Source organism: Mustelus asterias, chromosome 4, assembly GCF_964213995.1.
Source record: "Mustelus asterias chromosome 4, sMusAst1.hap1.1, whole genome shotgun sequence".
Classification (NCBI taxonomy): Eukaryota; Metazoa; Chordata; class Chondrichthyes; order Carcharhiniformes; family Triakidae; genus Mustelus; species Mustelus asterias.
The window spans coordinates 28,488,030-28,504,371 of record NC_135804.1 but is presented as its reverse complement, the minus strand read 5'-3'; the positions used below and the strand labels follow the sequence as shown (position 1 = coordinate 28,504,371).

Below are 16,342 nucleotides of genomic sequence, written 5' to 3'. Positions count from 1 at the left end.
GTGCGGTTTTTTGCTGTGGCACGTCGGAACTGTCGATTGATGAGTCGAGCGCCATATCCTGTTCTTATGAGGGCATCTTTCAGCGTCTGGAGGTGTCTGTTGCGATCCTCCTCATCCGCGCAGATCCTGTGTATACGGAGGGCTTGTCCGTAGGAGATGGTGTCTTTAACATGTTTCGGGTGGAAGCTGGAGAAGTGGAGCGTCGTGAGGTTATCCGTGGGCTTGCGGTACAGTGAAGTGCTGAGGTGACCGTCCTTAATGGAGATGCTTGTGTCCAAGAATGCAACCGATTCCGGAGAGTAGTCCATGATGAGTTTGATGGTGGGATGGAACTTGTTGATGTCATCATATAGTTGTTTCAGTGATTATTCACCATGAGTCCAAAGGAAGAAAATGTCATCGATGTATCTAGTGTATAGCATCGGTTGTAGGTCCTGTGCGGTGAAGAGGTTTTGTTTGAACCTGTGCATGACTGTGCATAACTGAGGCCAACCAATCCAGCACAGGTCAGGGATCGAGCTTTGGGCCTTTCTGACATCGTTTGCATTTATGTAGCATCTTATCATGTCCTCCTCTGAAGCATCACAGGCACTAATTTACTTTGAGGTACAATGATCTGTTACATGTACAAAATTACAAACATCAGCATGACACACTCACTGTGCAAAGATGGGTTTTACTATTTGAGTGAAGCCAAACAATTTCAGACATTTATGTAATCACATTTTACGATTTTCTTCCTTGTTTTTTTTCCTTCCTTGAGGGTGAATGTCAGCAAGATGTTTACCCTTGGGAAGCAACAACTGTGTTACCAATTTCCAAACACACACACTGAGCTGAAATCATTGGATAACAATTGCGACTGGGAACTCTGACTTCCCATCCCCCATTCTACACCAAGTGTATTGTAGCACCCTCGGTTGCAGTCATGGCTTCCAATTGTGTATTGTTAATGGATAATTGCTATGGCTCTGATCTTTATCAGGAGAAACTTGAGCTAGCCGTGGTCACTCCTTAAATGGAAAGGTGGGAGAAACTGGTAAATACATTATTCAGCATAACTGAAAGTGACAACACTTAAAGATACGTATCCAGCATTGTACTGAAATACAAGACGTTTCGATTTGTTTCTCTTGTAAAAGGCATGACCCATTTTAAGTGATATCTAACCTGACCCTGAGGTTGTTGTGCCCCATTTAATCTTGTCCCTTGATCTTTTTACATGTGAGGGCCTTAGAATGATTCCGAATTAACTTATCAGAAATATTTTTGTTGCAGAGAACTGAACTTGTGCAAGAACAAAAGAAATCCATTTGTTAGATAAATGGTGCTGACAGCAACTGTTATTTTCTGTGACTTTATCAAAAGCAAACAGCCTGGATACCTTACAGAATTTGGTTAATGATCCCAGTGATAGGAATTATTCTGATAAATTTAAGGTCATGTGACCAGGCGAAGTCCAATCGCATTGAGAGACTTGGGTGGGGGGTGGGGGGAGGGGGTTGCTGATGAGGAGATAAGATAATCAAATTGCATTAACGTGGATACTGGAGCAAACAAAGCACAAATGCTATAGATACCAAGATAGGAAGGAAAATGGACTTTGTTACAACTGATAATGAAAGATCATTTGAACTATTAGTATCTAATAGATCATTGAGTTTCACTTCTAGGGAGTAGCAAGGTAAGAAAACAATTTCAAAGGTATAGTATAGAACTGCTGCTTTCCATCATCCATCTTCCACAGAGAGAACTCGAAAAACGTAAGCTTTCTCCCCCCCACCGATCATTGAATTAGATAAATCGTTATTTGTCGAATTCTGTTGATTAAATGCTTCGCTGATTTTTATTTATTCGTTCATGTTTTAGTTGAAATGAGCTTTGATCTCTGCCAAAACCGGCATGATCTGATTTCCTTCGTTAGACTGAAGTAGTAATAGTAACTTCATTCGTCATTTACTGCTGATTGTAACGTAATATTCTTTCTTTTTGAGTCTCTACCTTTTACAGTGTCCTATCATGAGTTATTACGCCTCCTTATTCAGATTGTTTCTTTTAGGTTTCTGCTCTCTCCCAGAAAAGTCTGTGTCAACTCATTTCACTTGGCCACTCAGGGCAGGATCTACCCGTCCTGCCAAAGTTGGCCGCCGCCGTGGTGGGACAGGTGAACCATGCAAATTACCATTGGCTTCAGACTGAAAGATCTCACTGGTGGCCAATGGCAAGATGTGGAGATGCCGGCGTTGGACTGGGGTAAACACAGTAAGAAGTTTAACAACACCAGGTTAAAGTCCAACAGGTTTATTTGGTAGCAAAAGCCACACAAGCTTTCGGAGCTCCAAGCCCCATCTTCAGGTGAGTGGGAATTCTGTTCACAAACAGGGCATATAAAGACACAGACTCAATTTACATGAATAATGGTTGGAAAGCGAATACTTACAGCTAATCAAGTCTTTAAGAAACAAAACAACGTGAGTGGAGAGAGCATCAAGACAGGCTAAAAAGATGTGTATTGTCTCCAGACAAGACAGCCAGTGAAACTCTGCAGGTCCAGGCAACCTGATACGCTGCAGGAAAGGATGTCCCAAGGCATGGTACATTGGGGAAACTATGCAGACGCTGCGACAACGGATGAATGAACACCACTCGACAATCACCAGGCAAGACTGTTCTCTTCCTGTGGGGGAGCACTTCAGCGGTCACGGGCATTCGGCCTCTGATATTCGGGTAAGCGTTCTCCAAGGCGGCCTTCGCGACACCCGACGGCGCAGAGTCGCTGAGCAGAAACTGATAGCCAAGTTCCACACACACGAGGATGGCCTCAACCGGGATATTGGGTTCATGTCACACTATCTGTAACCCCCACAGTTGCCTGGACCTGCAGAGTTTCACTGGCTGTCTTGTCTGGAGACAATACACATCTTTTTAGCCTGTCTTGATGCTCTCTCCACTCATGTTGTTTTGTTTCTTAAAGACTTGATTAGTTGTAAGTATTCGCATTCCAACCATTATTCATGTAAATTGAGTCTGTGTCTTTATATGCCCTGTTTGTGAACAGAATTCCCACTCACCTGAAGAAGGGGCTTGGGGCTCCAAAAGCTTGTGTGGCTTTTGCTACCAAATAAACCTGTTGGACTTTAACCTGGTGTTGTTAAACTTCTTACTTGGCCAATGGCAAGCCATCTCTGCTTCGGGAAAACCCGCCATGGGGGTGGGGGGGTTGCTCGAAAATTTTGGTCTGAGATATCATGCAATCAAGCTCTTCTGTGCAGAAAGAGGCCATTCAGCCCGTCGAATCTGCACTGACTCTGAAAGAGCATCCTACCCAGGTTCACCTTCCCCCTGCCCTAACCCCATAATCCTGCCCATTTATCATGGCTAATATGCGTGGCTAACCTACACATCTTGGGACACCAAGGGCCACTTCGCATTTCCAGTCCCCCTAACCTGCACATTTTTCAACCCTGGGTGGAAACTGGAGCACCTGGAGGAAACCCACGTAGACACGGGGAGAACGTACAAGCTCCACAAAACCAGTCACCCAAGGCTTGAACTGAACCCGGGTACCTGGCGTTGCAAGGCAGTAGGGCACTGTGCCACCATGCCATTAATACTGACTGGGGAAGACCAAAAATTTGATTACTTCGACAGAGTAATCAAAAGTTTATATGCTTTTGTATTTGTGTTAGAAAACAGTTGCACACCTGACCATTCAAGTAGAACATTACATAAAAGTTATTGTACTTGTTACCACATGCTCTGAAGAAGTATTTTAAATTTATGATGCCACCTTTTAAACCCTGCAACAATATGCTGTCCAGTACTCTCGCCATCTGACCTGAGCTTTTGATTTTTGATGCAGTAAATGTAAGCATTACATCCGTTTGTAGGGGCACTGTGGATTAAGATAGTTACAGAAATTTGAAAGAATCAGGAAATTACTGGACAGGCAGTTTGTCTCCTGATTGGTTCTCGATTCTGCCAAATCAGTTTTGACGAGTTATTGCAATCCAATTGTACAGAGAAACTGCGCAGGTGACGCGATTATTCCAGTGTTGCAAACCCGCCAGGATTTTCCCCGAGTCTCCAGGAATTAGCAGTTTAGCTTTTGGGCGGGCTGAAGGGCATGAAATCAGATTTTTATTTTAGTTTGGACACTTGTTGGTGATGATGGGAAGAGGCTGTTTACTGGATGGAGCAGTTGAAAGTGGAAGGTCGTGCAATGAAACCTCCAGACATATTATGCAGTACAGACAACCTTAGATTATTCTGAGGCAAATGTCGATGCTGAGCTGTGATTGGATCACTTGCAATTTACTCAAAAGAGTTGTGTAATTGGAAATCCGGGTTGTTTTATTACATGTTGAAAGTAACACAATTATTTTTTGTCTCATTGAGCATTAATTTCAAACCTCAGTAACCTGTATTTTTTTGTAGTTTTGTTAAATTTAAGGAGGAAACCTTCTTTGCTCTTTCTCTTAAACAAGAGTTTGCTTAAAAATATCCGGAAAGCCATCTGGTAGTACAGATTTGAGGATTGCTGAAAAGAGACATGTCGAAATTTTTCGACTTGCGCTCATCAGGACACTCCACAAAGATGCCAGGGGAAACAACTTATACTGCTTGAGAAGAGAGTGCTGATTTTCTTTTTATTCATTCGTGGGACATTGGTGTTGCTGGCCGGCCAGCATGTATTGCCCATCCCTAGTTCCCTTGGAGGGCTGTTGAGAGTCAATCACATTGCTGTGACTCTGGAGTCACATGTAGGCCAGATCAGGTAAGGATGGCAGATTTCCTTCCCTAAAGGACATTAGCGAACCAGATGAGTTTTTCTGACAATTGACAACGGCTTCATAGCCATCAGCAGATTCTTAATTCCAGATATTTTTTATTGAATTCAAATTCCACCATCTGCTGTGACAGGATTCGAACCCGGGTCCCCAGAACATTAGCTGAGGTTCTGGATTAATAATCTAGCGATTATATTACTAGGCCGTCGTCTCCCTTGGGTTGGCAAGTGGACTCTGGTAGAAGTGTTGTCATGAGAATGCAAAATTGGTGGTGACAGTTTACTGCCAAGCATGGTTTGAAATTTAAACCAGGCAACTTGACCCTGATTGCGCAAGATATTGCCCTGAAGAATGATTCAGTGAATGGCTGTCACTTATTTTTTTGTTTAGCACAGGTGCAATGTGTGTACATGTTCTTTCTGTCTGCAAAGAACATGGCCCTGTCCTCTGCATATAGCTATATATAGCGATATGCAGAGGACAGAAATGGCAGCACAGGAAAGGTGGAGAATTGAAATAGGGCACTTTGCTCAGGGCCATGCTTGTGGACTGAACAGAGGCGTTCTGAAAAGTGGTCAACCAATCTGCTGCAATGTCATCACAAGAGTGGCAACTGCTTTCTGGGCATTCAAAGAAGTATACACGTAAATCACTGCTTCACCAGGAAAGAGTGTTTTGGGCTTTGTCAGGAAAGAGGAGGTAAAAGGGTGGGCATTACATCTCCTGCCCTTGCATGGAAATGTTTCACGGGAAGGGGCTAGATTCTTGGGGTGATTAGAGGAGTGAATCAGGATGTTGTGGAAGGAATGGTCCCTTTGGAATGCTGAGAGGGGAGGGAGAGGGCTAAATGCATTTGGTTATGACAGAAATGGTGGAGGTTGATTAAGGAAGCTCGGGGGGGGGAACAGGGGGAGGGGTGGAAAGGAAGGACAAGGGGAACCTCATCATGGTTCTGGGTGGGAGGGTGGAAGCAGAAGTGGGAGAATTTGATCAGATATGGTTGGGGGCCCCTGTCAACCATGGTGGTGGGGCGGGAGGTTGTAATCGTCAGTTTAGGAAAAATGAGGACATGTCAGGCACTGGTATGGAAGGTAGCAACATCAGAATAGGCACAACAGAGATGGAGAAACTGGGGGAATTAAGTGAAATTCTTATAAGGTATGGTGCGTGAAGATACCTACGGGAGTTAGAGGGGTTATAATAAATGTTTGTTAATGGCATATCCCCAGAAATGGGGACCAAAGTCAAGAAAGGGAAGAGTTGGAGATGGACTGTGTGAAGGTGTGAGAAGGGTGGCAATTGGAATCAGAATTGAAGGAGATTTCCAATTTGGGGTGAGAACAGGAAACTGTACCGTTAAAGTCATTAATGTAAGCTTACAGCCTGCATTGGAAGAGTTAAGATAATACGGAGGCCAGATTACTTTATGATCTTAATCTGAAATGTTCTCTTTTTAACATTGGATTTTCACCAAACCTGCTTCATAAAGTTAAGATTTTATGTTTGTGTCATTAGTCTTATTTTTCCTTTTAGAAACTGGCATCTTAACTGTTTTCCCTGTTATCATTTAATGGTTATCATGACATAATTGTAACACTGTCCCTCCCCTCGTAAAACAGTTGAATATGTAGGTGTATTTTTGGTGGTGTTTTGTATTTTTAGAGAAAAACTGAGCTGGTCAGTCATTGAAGGTTCAAAGTTGGTAAAGATGATAGTTAAACATTTTGAAAGTGTGTTACGCTACTTGCTGCAGAAGCCATTGTTCACTAAAACTGTCCCTTTCCAGTATAAATTATGAAACTAAGAACTGTGTGTTTAGTTTGTACAATCTTGCATTTTATCTAAAAATGTTGAGGTTTTATAGCTTGGTATCTATTAACTATTTGGAAAGATTTTGAGAAGGGAAGCGCTTCGAGATATGATGCTGATCATTCGGTCATCATCAAAGGGTGGATTAGCTAATTTGTCGATTTCTTCACTGTCAAGCTGAAACTATACATTCTGACAGAGATTGTTTTGCTGAGTCATTACCAAATCTTGCTAACTTGTTTGCTACAAGTGTAGACTGTCCATTGAAGGAACTTTGGTAAGGTTACAGTATAATATGAAGACAGACTGTTTGATAATTTCAAAATGTTGATGTCACTCTTCTATCCACTGCAGTGAAAACATTTTTTAAGATTCAATTGGAGGACTTCATCTGTTGTTCACTGTTATCCTGTTTGATTACTTGGAACAAAGGCACGTCAGGAGCCATAAAATATTTTGACAATTAGGTTGGGGAAAGTGGTTAACGTGTCATTGCAGTAGCTGCTGAGCAGTTTGCTGTTGGCTGGGAAGGTTTGTTTATCTTTTGCAGAGCATTTTGCTCTGGTGGGGTTTGATATATGGAAGATAGATTAGTATTTTGACATGGAGCATGTCGAACAAACAGTCTTATCTCTGCACCATGGTATCCTGACCTGGAATGAGTGATGAACTAAGGACAGGACTGGGTGCAGCACAGGGGAAGAGATAGTGTAGCTACTGGCAGTTAAAGGGTATGTTGTTCTGTGGAACTAGTTAGAAAGAGTTAACCTTATTCAAACTTTCTTATCCTCTGTGTAATAAAGTATATGCTGCAAAATCTTAAAACATCATCCCTAAATGTGCATATCCATACTGATGGAAGTCTGTAATGTTTGGTTTTTCAACACTTAAGATTAAAATTAAACACTCTAGGTTTGTGCTGTGGTGAAGTAATTATAATGCAACAAGCAATTTCTGGAATGGAATATTTATTCCCTGTAACTAATGGCATGACGTAGGTTTCCTTAGCCTTCCTTTCATTGTGGTGAGTTTGCAAATTGTGTCTGGCTAAATAGACTGCTGACCGTTTTCCCACAGTGCTATTGACAGAGGATTGGAACAGAGGCAAGGCCAAGTTCTACACTCAGGAGTGGAGCACAGGGCAAGGATGATTCATGTAACGAGTGAGGCAGTTTGGAGAGAACGACCTAAATTTACTACTGGGCCATCTATCTGAAAATAAATAGCTGCTGACAATTCTTTTGGTCGACTTTTTGTCCTTTCGCATTGATTTGAGTTCATGTGATGGTGGTTGGGTTCTTGCATTTTGCACATCGTTGACTTAAGCCCTGTTGATGAATGGTTTCTTTTATTGTGGTGTTGCACAATCCGATCAGCATATTTGTTCAAAAGCTGTGTGTTCTCTCATTTAAGTTCAGGGAAGAATTTGGAGGCAGCACCTTTTTGGTCGAAAAGAGTATTTATGCCAATATGAAGGAAAGAAATATGTTGGCAAAGCCAAAGGCCTATCTACAAGTAGCTCACCTGTTTCTTATTTTGGTTTTAACAAGACTTGCACTTGGCATTGCTAAAGTGCAACAGGGAATAGTGAGACTTTGCAGATACTTTTAAAAATAGAGAGAGTTTTATTTTTGAAGCACCAGGTTAGCGATGAATAATGATTCCCGATTCAGTGCAAGTCCATAGCTTGGTGGCTATTTGTTTTCATTCCTCTGTTCTTCTTCGAAATAATGCCATTGGATCTTTTGCTTCAACCCAAGCAGTGGTTCAGGGCCCTCAGTTTGACATCTCATCTGCAAGGCAGCAGTGCAGCACTCCCTCTACTGCACTGGAGTGCCAGCATAGATTTTTGTGCTGATGCCCTGAAGTGAGACTTGAACTTGGAACCTTGTGCCTCAAAGACAAGAACACTATCAACTAAGGCATGGCTTCATATAATGCACCATATAGGGAGTGTAAAGGAAATAGCAGATGAATATTACAGACATGCCATCTGGAAATATGTATTGTATATAGCTGAAGAAATTATTTTCCTCATGAAACAATCTGGCTGCTGCACCCAAAGTTTGCTCCACCTTGGAATCAAGCCTTAGTAAAGTATTGTACTTGTAATGATTATAGGTTAGCTCAGTTGGCTGGACAGCTGGTTCATGATGCAGAGCGATGCCAACAGCACGGGTTTAGTTTGCGTGCCGGCTGAGGTTATTCATGAAGGCTCACCTTCTCAACCTTGCCCCTCGCCTGAGGTGTGGTGATCCTTTACTAAGGCCTGACTCCAAGGTGGAACAAACTTTGGGTGCAGAAGCCAGGTTGTTTCATGAGGAAAATAATTTCTTTAGCGATATGCGATACATATTTCCAGATGGTATGTCTGTCATATTCATCTGCTATTTCCTTTACATTCCCTGAATGGTGCATTATATGAAGCCATGGCTTAGTTGATAGTTAAAATCACCACCTGAGACTATGGCGACTTTACCTTTAATGATTATACCTTTGTGTTTAAATAGAGCAATACTTTGTCAGATCTGTTAAAAACATGAAATCCGTTCTAAATCTTTTGCATCGTGTCTTCAACTTGTTCAAACTTATAGTAATTATCTTTGAAGCTATGTACCTCAATTTGATTTCTGTGAAATTGAAATATGAATTCTATGGAATTGCAAGGTTACAATTCTAATGCCGAGTGAAGGGAAAAATGTAAGGCCACTCCTATCTCCCCAAAGGAACCATTTTCGTTCTGCCTTGGTGAGGGCACTACATTGTGTAATTCCACTCTGGTGCAGGCTAGTGAATTTTAATGTTGTTTTAATGCTGGAAGAACAGAGGTGGAAATGGTTAGGAGTGATCTGGTGTGTTTGCCAAGGATGTAATTTTTGTTTTAAATTGAAGAGTCCCTTATTATGCTGTTCTTCTCGGGAACAAAATGTATGACTACTTCGAGTAGATAATGGAAAGGACTGGCCTTTTCAATTAATCAGCGTACAAAAATTGTGAGCAACCTCATCAATTGCATTTGATCCTTGGTGCATCATGGCTTCAGTTATTGATAAGTATTTAACTCAGCAGTTTTTTTACCTAACCTGTTCTGAGTACAGTTGGTCAGCTGTAATATGGATGTGTGTGTGATGACTCAAGGAAATTGTTTTTCTCGTTACCACAATCCTTTGTTTGGAGGATGATGTGAAAGTGAATCTGTAATGGGAGTACAGTTTAAAAACCTTTTTAGATTAATTTGGTATAAGTTAAATTGAAGGGAACTTGGCCATTTATGAAATTAATCAAAGCCATATTCACGAATCGAACCAAATGGTATGACCAGCACTTTAAAAAAAATCCCATAAATGAAAGTTCCATTGTGTTATACTTTTCACCTCTCACCTGCTGTGCGCCTTTACTTGAGAATTCATTGTTATTGTTGAAGACTTACCATGCTCACATTTGTGGTCATTGCAAATAGCCATTTTAAAACCGAGCAGAGACCTGTCTCTATATCCATCAAAGTGATATAAAATTGGACAACCTTTTACAGGAGATGGACATTATCCTGAAATAAGCAATGTGTTACTGATTGACTTCTTTAGATTTGTTATCTCGAAAAGTTCACTTCCAGGCGAGCATTCTTTTCCAGATTGTTGATTTCTGTATTGGACAAGGCAACACCCCCAAAGGGGGTTCCTGTCCCCCTTAATCTTTTGGTAAATCCTTAATTCTCATGAAAAAAAAAGTGTTACGCGGGGGTGTGGGGACAGCTGGTAGTGTTATTTTATGGGGCCTATTGGCTCTCAAGTTGGTTCAAGGTGCTGGTCCACTGAAGTGTGTGGATGTGTACCAGGGTTCATGTGGCTCAACCCAATAATTTGCATTATCAAAATAGAAGCTGGCAAAATGCTGGATCTCCATAAGGCAGTTTGAAAATGCTGTTTTGGTCCAGGCTATTTTTATTTTAGGATAAGGAAGAGTGGAATACTTTCCCAGAGAATCTGATCTCCCCATCCTGACTTTCCTTGCATTCCAAGTTGCTTTAAAGGGAACACATCTTTGTTTTGTTTTAGGCGGATGTTATATTGCATGATAAAGGGCAGTCGAAGAAATATCTCATATTTAAATTATTCTATTCAAATTTCATTTAATCAGAGTCACTGGAGCTACATCACCTGGACACTGAAATGCAAGTGCGTGCATGTCAAAGCCTGACAAAAGGATTATCCTGGGGTCCATATGAAGGTTCGATAAACAGCAGTAACAAAAGAACCCTGGAAAGTGATAACTCGGTAGGATGTAATTTTTTTTGTGTACCATAGTTCATATCATTATATAAAAAAAACATTTATCTGGCAAGAAATTAATTCTGAAAGCCTGAGCTTTGCCGGCATAGAATAAGCATTGTCAATTATGTTTCATAAAGAAATTGCTTTATACTCCATTGTTCTCGTTGAGTTTGACTCATTATCTCCAACTATGAAGCGGCTGCCATTTGCTTTGTACTGGCAACTAACCAATGAACATCTGAGAATACAACGGTCAATAAATTAATTGTTGGTGCCATGCACATCAGAGGAAGTAGCTCAAAATACTAGTGTTTCCATTATACTTTAGTTGGATTACTTTACACTTTTTTTATTTCCAGTTGAATTAATTTTCAGTCGATTTTAGTTTTCAACCTAGTTCCTATTGTCTGATGCACTGCGTGTAGTTGCTCGCAATTTGGTATTCGGTTTCCAGTCGAGGGGTGTAGGAAATAACATGCGGGTGGTGGAAGGAGTGTTTTTCTGTGGTTGAACCGTTGTAACAGTATAGAGGAGAACTTCCGTTCAAAGAATAAAATTGCAGTGCTCGTCACAGTGTAGTTTCTTTTTTGCCATGACTGAATTTTGAACAGCCCCTTTGACTCAAAGTGCTTTGACCTTTTCACTGGCCTCGTGCGTTGCAGTTGTACTGGTATATCATGAATTTATTTTTCTTGGCAAGTTTTTATATAAATCATATTCAAACGTTGATTCGACATGTCAAATGCACTGTAAACTGAAATATACTTCTATGCCAGAATGGAACAATACATTGCTTCACTTGAACTATTATAACATTGCAATCTCTCAAAAGTCTAATGTGATGGTAGTCAAAACGTTGATTACAATCCAGATTTCAAGAACAGGGACTTGATTTTCTGACCGGCGGGGAGCTGCTAAATCACTTAAAAGTGATTATTGCTGCATTGTACATTGAGCAGGAAGGCATAGATTTTCTCAATCTGTCGATGAATAAGATCTATTGCATATGCTAATTAAGGATGGATGTGAGAAGTGCTGAAACCAATTTTAATTGAGTTGGAAATACATTTAAAAGTCCTAAAAAGGCCAACCTTAACTTTTTAAAGATTCTGTGACCCCCCCAAAAGCACAAATGCACTATTCAGCTTTAGTTTGTCCTATAAAACTGGTGATTCTACAATGCAGTTTGTTCATCAATTAATTTCTTTCTTCCTTTTTTTAAACAAACACATCACTCGTATAATCCTCAGTGGCCTCAGTTAAGTAAAGACATTTTGGATCCACGCAACATTAGTTAAATAAGAAAATCTGTGCAGATAAGCACGTGATCATAAAATCACAGCATTGTTATAGCACAGAAAGCGATTGTTATAACACATTCAGCCCATCATGTCTGCACTGGCTTTTTGTAGGATCAATTTACCTAGTGCCTCTCACCACACTTCCTTTTCAGATAACAATTCAGTTCCCTCTTTAATGGCTCAATTGAACCTGCCTCCAGCCCACACTCCGAAAGAGAGACCATAGATTTAAAGAAATTGGCAAAAGAAGCAAAGGTAACATGAAGAAAAGCTTTTTCACACAGTGAATGTTCAAGATCTGGAATGCACTGTCTGGGAGATGATATGCTGTAGTTAGTAAAATAAATGCACTTGCTTACTTACCACAATTGAATAAATGTTAGGAAGTAAAAAATTCGCTACAAAAATACAGTGCACACAAAATTAATTTGAACACTATTAATTACCACAATTGCCGAAAGAAGCCCCTACAGATGAAAATCGTGGGGAACTGAAGTCACCTGTGGTTCCCAAGCATGTTATATGCAACATTCATCATGTCTCAAATTACTTGTATTTGTATCTCAACATGCTTTCCGAACGAAAGCATCTAATTTTTCCTTGAATGAATCAAAACTAAGTTCTTCCACCATCTCTTGGAGCCTGCTCCGTGGTTTTACTGCTCACTTGCTCAAGTAATGCTTCTGCACATTACTTCTGAATTTACTATCCTTCAAGCACAGGTCATGTCCTCTGGTCCTGCAGCTCATTATCTATCCCCATCCTAAAAATGGCATTCTTGCTTTCTTTCTCCCAACCTTTTATATTAAAATTGTACAATTTGTGATCGCTTCTCAGAATCCAGTTCTCCTATCACTCCGTCATCCTTGTTGTTCTCATCTGTATCATTGCAATAACTGCAATATCCTTTTTGTACTGTATGCAGTATTCTAAGTGTGATTCCACCAATGATATGTAAAGGACAGCACTATGTGATGATTTTGGCTTAGTATTGACCTTAATGCATTCAAGTCAGTTGATTTTTTTTTTGTAGTGTAGGAGCTATTTATTTAATTGCTGGGTCCTTCAGATGCATTAAGCTCATTTGTCACATCATCAAATAAACCCAACAAATTAGATTGATAAAATTACCTTTCCAAAAACCCATCTGGAATTAACTGTTTGGATTTATTTCTATCCAGATGCTCTCATAATCATTTCAACAACAGTTATTGTTCACCTTACTAAATTATTCAGTAGCTTCACGCTGGTTTCACACAGGCAGGGTTTTCATGAGTTTACCCTCGACGGATATCAAACTCCGTGATATGCGGCTTACTGCATCACTTCTACTTTATTCTTTTTTGTATTTTTATTCCAATTCAATCAAATCAAGTCCAATTCAGAGTCTCAACAAGTTGAGACATTCCCGATCCAAGCTGACAAGACAGGGCTCTCACCTCCTGTCTTGGGCTTGATCTACATGATCCAAGCTGATTGGAGTAGGCATAGCTCCTCCTCCAAGGCTCGATCTCATTTGCATCTTAGCCAAAAGGCTGAGATGCCGCTTTTAAAAATTGCTTCAAATGAAGCTAAAATGTAACCTAATGACTTCAACCAAGCACAGCATGTCGATACTACACTTGATCTTAGCCAAAAGGCCGAGAAGCATCACATCTACTTTATTTCAAACTTTGTCTTCTCTGGTATTCAGTGATCTCTGGAAGAGTTTCTGTCATTTCTACCCTAAGTTCTTCAGACTCACCTTAATCAGACCCTGAGATTTAAGCACTGAGAACAGGAAGCCATTCCCTGCCTCAGACCTGTGCTATCATTCAGTGAGATCATGGTTGACCTGCGACCCAACTTTATATAACCCATCTTCGCCCCAAATCTTTTGTACTTTTAATTTAAAATATCCAAAAATCTCATTTAAAATGAACAATTCATCTAGCATCAATTGTCATTTGCAAAAGAGTGTTATGAACTCCCTTAGTGTTTCCTAATTTCAGTCTCAAAGATCTGACTTTAATGTTTAGTCTATGCTCCTCAAACTCCGCTCCACACCAGAAATAGTTTCTCTTTATCTACCTACCTGTGTCCTTTAATATCTTGAAACCTTCGATTAAATCACCCCATAATCTTCTAAATTCCAGAGAATACAACCTCAGTTTAATCTTTGGAGTCTGAACATCATTCTGATAAATCTACATTGCTCTCCTGCTAATACCAATTTACCCTTCCTAAGGTATGTTGCCCAGAACTGCTCCCAGGATTCCAGATGTGGTTTAATCAGTCTTTATGTATATCTGGAGTATAGGATTCATCCCCTCTTCTCGCTCTCTAAAGGCCATCATTCCATTAGCCCTATTGATTATTTTCTGTGCCTGCTGAGAACAGTTTAATACTCTATGTACCCAGATTCCCATGTAGCTTTGGACCTCCATTGTTTCTAGCTTTCAATCATGTAGAAAGTACCCTGTTGTATCCGTTTCTAAATCTAAACTGGATGAGCTCCCATTTGCCTACATTGAATTCTATTTTTCATACTTTTTGTCCATTTACTTAATTTATCAATTTGTTGTCTTAATTTTATCCTTCAATTTACACTGCATACAATGCCACCTACCTTTGTGTCATCAACAAACTTGGATATGTGGTTTCTATCCCATGAAATACGGTGAATAATTGAGACTGCAAGACAGATTCTTGCGGGATCTGCCAATCCCAGACTACCTGCCCATTATACCTATTCTCTGTCTCCTGTTGCTTAACCTATTTCTAACTAAATGTGCCTTCAATTCCATGAGCTTCAAGTTTAGCCGAGTCTTATGAGGTACTTTATCAAATGCCTTATGGAAGTCCATATAATTAATGGCCACAGACATTCCTCTCATTACTATTTTACTCACCTTTTCAAAGAAAAATGATTCATATTAGTCATCAACCCTTGTGCACACAGCTGGGCAGTTACCGTGCTGCTAGCAATGAGAATAATATCACAACTTACCTCTGCCGTACACTCATTCTTTCCAAATCAGATAAATTGACTTCTTTCTTGCTTAAAAGCTGAGACAAGAGAAACTTATTTTGCATTTTTGCAGCCTGTGTGCAGTTAGTTGTCATGCCCTCATCTGATCCCCTTTTCAGTGGCTTTACTAAATCTCTGGCTTTTCTTTTTCTCTAAATATAAAACAAATCATCGCTTTTCTTGCCATTTTTATGGAAGTTACATTCCAGACCTAAAGTTTGTGTCATCCTTGAGGTATGGTTCGGTCACTTATCTTCCAACTTGTCTTGGAAATGTACTCAACATTTCCAGTTCCAATATTAACTGACCACAAAGTTTAGGCATTTATAAGGTGTTTTCCATTGATCCTATTGTCAAGGAAATTATTTTGGAGTAAGTTTTAATTTATTTCTGGCTTTCTTTCTCGGCAAGCTCAACCGAGTTGAAAACGTCTTGCTAAATTGTTGCTGTGCTGTGCCAATAAGGATCATTCACGGTGCACTTTCTTTGAATTCCTGATGAATAATCCGAGTGAATAACCCTTCCCCGCCCCTGAAAAAAAAAGCAGTTAATCACGCAGCATGTAATACTTCCTTGAGTTTATTTTATAAACTATTAGCTACGTGGCCTTCATTCTATATGTCTGATTCCATGCAGGAATAGATCATCCCATGTTGGCAGAAACTTTAGCAATTAGCAGCAACAATCCACTTTTTTTTTATATGTCTAGTCATCTTCCCTTCCCCAGACCACCCTCCCACACTTCCCACTACGTCTCCAGTAATCGGGAATTAAGTTTACATCAATGTCACATTGCTCTTGATCTGTCATCCTGTCTTTATGCTTTCCGAATTATAAACATCAAATGAAAGCCTACAAAACTGAAGTCAAAATAAAATTAGATCAATGAAATTGCGGTAATCCAAGTAATAAGTTTAATACTTTTTTATATAAGAGGGGCACCAATTCGACTGGCCTGTGATCTCCTAGCTTCCCTGAATGGAGCTCTTAAAATAAAACAGTCATTTCCCCATTCTTGGGAGCTGTGACTATTTGGAACTTATTTGCATTTGGCCTCCAGACATGGGATGGTTGTTTCGCAGCCGTGAAGTATTTTGAGAGGGTGAGGGGCAGGAGAGGCCTTGGAAAATAATCATTCAAAGACTGACTCCATGTTGCTCA

The 16,342-nt window shown here is 40.2% G+C and overlaps 1 protein-coding gene and 1 non-coding gene across 5 annotated transcripts in view; one reads left to right on the top strand and one right to left on the bottom strand.

Annotated features, from left to right (window-relative positions):
- The window catches only part of zfpm1 (zinc finger protein, FOG family member 1), a 202,959-nt gene that overhangs the window by 139,326 nt on the left and 47,291 nt on the right, over nt 1-16,342 (top strand). For all 4 annotated transcript variants that reach the window (XM_078210738.1, XM_078210739.1, XM_078210737.1 and 1 more), the window contains exon 4: nt 10,737-10,873. In XM_078210738.1, the coding sequence (XP_078066864.1) occupies nt 10,737-10,873 (137 nt within the window). The remainder of the gene's footprint in view (nt 1-10,736; nt 10,874-16,342) is intronic.
- LOC144493201 (U2 spliceosomal RNA) lies at nt 13,625-13,823 on the bottom strand. The gene has a single exon (XR_013497685.1). It is a non-coding gene; the product is annotated as a U2 spliceosomal RNA (small nuclear RNA).